This window comes from Kryptolebias marmoratus, linkage group LG5, assembly GCF_001649575.2.
Source record: "Kryptolebias marmoratus isolate JLee-2015 linkage group LG5, ASM164957v2, whole genome shotgun sequence".
Classification (NCBI taxonomy): Eukaryota; Metazoa; Chordata; class Actinopteri; order Cyprinodontiformes; family Rivulidae; genus Kryptolebias; species Kryptolebias marmoratus.
Window position 1 is genome coordinate 17,846,404 of NC_051434.1, and position 4,786 is coordinate 17,851,189.

The 4,786-nt window shown below is 33.3% G+C and overlaps 1 protein-coding gene across 1 annotated transcript; it reads right to left on the minus strand.

The window, feature by feature from the left end:
- Positions 1 to 285: 285 nt before the first annotated feature.
- On the minus strand, positions 286 to 4,464 carry LOC112450671 (macrophage mannose receptor 1-like). Its single transcript, XM_025006938.2, has 4 exons — positions 4,076 to 4,464; positions 2,005 to 2,432; positions 1,810 to 1,909; positions 286 to 914 (listed from the first exon to the last, which is right to left on the minus strand). The coding sequence occupies exons 1-4, from the start codon at positions 4,428 to 4,430 to the stop codon at positions 901 to 903; spliced, it is 897 nt and encodes a 298-aa protein (XP_024862706.2). The 5' UTR covers positions 4,431 to 4,464; the 3' UTR covers positions 286 to 900.
- Positions 4,465 to 4,786: the final 322 nt, after the last annotated feature.

The following is a 4,786-nucleotide window of genomic DNA, read 5'->3' on the forward strand; positions in this document are numbered from 1 at the left end:
CTAATCATAAACAAATATAACATTAAATATCTTTAATGGTTTTGTGATTTAAAATAACTTAATAGATAGGTAGTTTTTCCATACTAGGCTGCACTATTGTCTCATTTTTAAAAACTTTTTTAAACTTCAACAAAACCACTTTAATTAGCCAAAATCAAATGTTCACATAAGGTTAGTAAAGGCCTCTTTGTGTTCTGGTGAGGAGCAGTAACAACCATTATACTTACTTAAAAAAAAAGACAGTGTCAGTAGTTTTTCCACTCTTTCTTTTATTTAATACAAGCACAGTGTTTTCAGTGTTATTGGAGTTCCACACACCACGAAAGGACTTGGTGCTGAAAAGAACGATGACATCAGGACGCTTTTGTCCTAAAACTAAAAGTAAAATCAATAAAACAAAGAGTCATTCATTTTATTGCCAGAAAAACATTCAGAAACATTGGGTACGTTACATCAGGTGTTGGAGAAAATGAAGAAAATCCCTAAAAATGAACCAACAAGCACTCACAAAGCATGCATAAAAAAAATAATAATAATTTGTTTTTTTCTAACTACTATCAAACCACACTTTTATGTTATAAATTCACAAATAAATCAATTTTTCATTTTTTCTTTCCTGGCAAACATTTTGTTTCCAGGTTGTTTTTGATGTCATTAAAGATAATTCTATAATTCATAGATTTCTTTTTTTCTCAGCCATTTTTTTTTTTTTGTTTTGCCCCTTACTAACTTACAGAGTTGTAGAGCTAAACTATTATTCAGGATTTAAACCCAGGACTTCCCATATCTAAAAGATAAATAAACAAATAAATAGATAAACAACAACAAAAAATGGTTCTTTAAAGCAGATCATTCAGAGATACCAGAAAAACTGTTCATGTCTGTAGCACAGTCATCAGCTCAGGTTCCCATCCCTGAGAAGAAAACAGAAAAAAATATATATATTCAAAGGAGAATAACATTTACTTTAAAAAAAAAAACTTTTTTATGTGATCATAAATACTCAGATTGTTCTAAGTTTTGCATAAACAGTTAAAAATGATGGAGAATCTTAGTCAGGCTCTGTCTTTTACTAAGAAAATCCATTTTACATTAAATTAAACATTTGCATATGTGAATGGATCATTTCTGATGACAAAAGAATCCTCTCTTTAATAACTTAAGTTTTATTGTGACATCCTTATTTGAAAATCACACTTTTTATTCCAATTAAAATTTCTGAGCATCAAATCTCCAGTTTATTTGCACATTTTTAGAATAAACTTTCCAGCTTCATTTCCACCAACACTCAACAGGCTTTTACATAGGATTGATGTCCTATGATCTTTTATTTCACTCAAAATATAACAGAAAATAGTTTATTTAGAAAAAAAATTTCTGACTTAAAGTGCAAAACAGAAAAGTCCCAAATCACCTCTGGAAAACCCCTTTGACTTAAATAAACCCAAAGACTAGAAATATTTTCATATTTAAATATTTCTTTAATTTATCATATTACATATATGCATAATATGTCATTTGTCATTAGTTTATATCTTGTTTGCATATGTAAATATAATTTAAAAACCTTTGTAAGGATGGAAGTTATTAACTGGAAATGAAAATATCTAAATGAGCTGTTTTCACATGAAAAGGTTCTATAATTTCTTTTTAAACATGAATCCAAAGTGCTTTCTACAAGAGCATGAAAACGTCTTTATTAGTTAGGGTACCAAAATATATGCAATCATTCAAGAAACATCATGTTCTCCATGACTAAAGAACATCTCAATAGACGAATGTAGAAATATATGAAAAAGATGTGTTTACCCTCTGTCTTCCTTGGTTCCTTGTGAAAAGTTTGCCCTTCTCTTTCAACCCAGCGAAGTTTGAAGTCTGTTAATCCATCCGTTTTCAGCTTTTTGTGCAGCTAAAATGAAAAATTATAAAATAGCTTTGAAAAAAATTTGACATTGTTGTTGTGAGACTAAACTGTAAACTACAGCTGCTTCAGATTCATGGTACCTGCTCTAAAATCTGCTGCTGAGCGGTCGGATCATTCAGGTCCGTCTCAGACTGGAGCCTCAGCTTGAATCTCCTCTTCGACAAAATCAACTTTTCACAGATGAACTCCTGCTCCGTGTCACAGGCAACGTTCCACCACATTCCTGTGGTTGTGTTGACCGCCGCACATGAGGTCTTACTGCTGCCAGTGTTGTCAGGTTGACCCTTGTTCCAGTTGGTAAAAGTCGCAGGGCTCTGGTCAGACCATTTAGACCAGAGTTTTCTATGAAGACCAATCCAGGAGGCTTTTTCTAGCATTTTGTAGACTTCATCATTCTCTAAGGTGTTCCTCACTTTGGCAAGATCAGTGTTTTTGGACCTACAGTAGTTTTTAGCATCATGCCAAGTCTGTAACGTTTCCACTAAAATGTACTTGGAAGACCTTTGCTCTGTAAACAAAAAGAGAACACAACAGTCAGCAAAAGTTTTTTTTTCACTGTAAGCTCTCATCACGAGCGACTTGTAGTTTTATGTGGTATCGATGTTTCTTAGTTGCATCTGAAAGGTACTCTTTGGCCCCATCTACACTTTTCCAGATTTTCTGCAGCGTTTGTAACCTCCTGTCCACACAAACTGAAAGTTTGAGAATTATAAAAACATTTTTCAGTGAAAAGGCTTTAAAACCTCTTTGGTGCCTCTGTGTGGACGTGAAATTTGGAACTTTTCAGGAACTACATCGCAGTGAGCTAAGCACTTGTTAGCTGTCACTTTGTGACGTAAAAATAATAATAATAATAAAAAATTAAGCTGTTCTGAGTAACTTTTTTTCATCTGTCTCAATTTACTCTGATCTTCCTGTGACGATGTGCGGAAGTTAGTGAGAACTGAGCAGAAACTGTAGGCTGTGTCAAAGAAAAGACAAAAGACGTGTAATTGTTAGAGACAAATCTTTAGCCAAGCTAAGAATGTTCTTTCTCAGTATTTTTGTTATGTGGAAATAATCTGAACTTAATGACTCGTCAAAAGATTTTGTTATAATTTTGTGGATAGAGACAACAATATAAACAAACAAACAAACAAAGAAATGTAGAATTGTAGACGGGGTACTAATGGAGCCATGAATAAAAACTACTGATGGCCCATCTTGAACAAGTCAACAGAGCTTACAACAACAGCATTATTTATTGTAAAAAAAATTCAGAAAAAAACAAAAAACTTATATTTTTATAATGATTAATTTAAATGCTTTGTTAGATCATTGAGTACCATAAAGTTTTGAACCAGAGTATTACAGTGTCTCCCACATTGCATAAAAATGTTTTTGGGATTTTTCAAAACGTATCCTTATTGTTACCTTTAAAAATAAAGAACTTTTGTTTTGACTTTATTTATTGAACATTTTGAAATGTATGGAGTAAATGGTAAATGGCATGCACTTGTATATTGCTTTATCTAGTCCAAGGACTCCAAAGCGCTTCACACTACAATCATTCACCCATTCATTCAAACATTCACACACTGATAACTTTGTTTAAATGAGTGATTGGAGGTGTGAGAAGCATGGACTGTATATCTGAACAAAAAAAGAGTTTTTCAATAAAAAATGCAAATTTTGGGGGGGAAACAAAATAATAGCTTGAGGGGACAGAATACATTGGGTTACTTTAACTTTCATCCATTTTCTTTTCTAAGGGACATCACAGATTATTTTCACTTAATTACAAGATTATACTAAAATACTACTGTATTATCTGTACTGCACTTAAGTCTACTGTTTTTAAGAGAAAAAAACTATACCTTGACTAATAAACAAATAAAGGAAGCAATTTTCTCTGTTGGTTAAAGCAAAAAGATTTGAAATCTAAAATGGATGGAGTTTATAAATGGTATAGATTGTTAATGTTTATTTAACCAAGCAATAATTTATTTTTTTCTTAATATTCAGTTTGCTTTTTGTCTAAAAAATTTTACTTTTTGTAAATTGGTTCTAAATTTACATTTTTTAAACTGTTTTTTTTTCTTTTTTTCATGTATCCTCTGTATTTAGGGTGCATGAGGACAAAAGGAGTAAACTCAAAGAAAATGATTCTACCATCAAAGCAGACCGCAGGACGTTCCGTCTCACAGATTTCATCGCGCCAAACGCCAATGTGTGTGATCACCACACAACTCTCGCTTAAGTTTTTAATGTCAGGCTGATCGAATCTCCAGTTGTTGAACTCTTCATCGCTATTAAAGTCTGCATCTCCCACTGTCCACGTCCATCTTCTCGGGTCATCATAAAGCCCGATCCAAGCAAATTTCCCCAGGCCCTGCGTGGCAAGCCTCAACCTTTGGTTTTCTTCTTCACTGTCTGCGGCAGCCAGGTCGGTGTACACCTCCCTGCAGAACTTCTGAGCTTCAGCCCAAGTCTTTGGGCTGTTCACGTAGTGGTACTCTCTGAACATGTTTGTAGACAGAACATGAAGCCCTAATGAACAAAACAGGGTTTAAAATTATAGGAAACATAAATGTACTGTTATACAATGTAATAAATGTGCAAAAATACAAGAAAAAAAAAAAGAGGAACGAAAAAACACGTAGCTTAAACTTTCTTTCAACTTTCAGACGCTGACCTGAGAGGGTGAAAACGAGGAGGAGTGTCTTCATCATCCTGACAATATAATTCAGAATCTGTTTTAACATTACGTGAAAACAAAAACATGTTGGCTACGTGTCATTACCAAAAAAGTAGCATAAAAGTATGGAAAAGTGAAGAAAAGTACATTCCGCTGTGACAATTCATCTTAATCTCGGCAGCAAA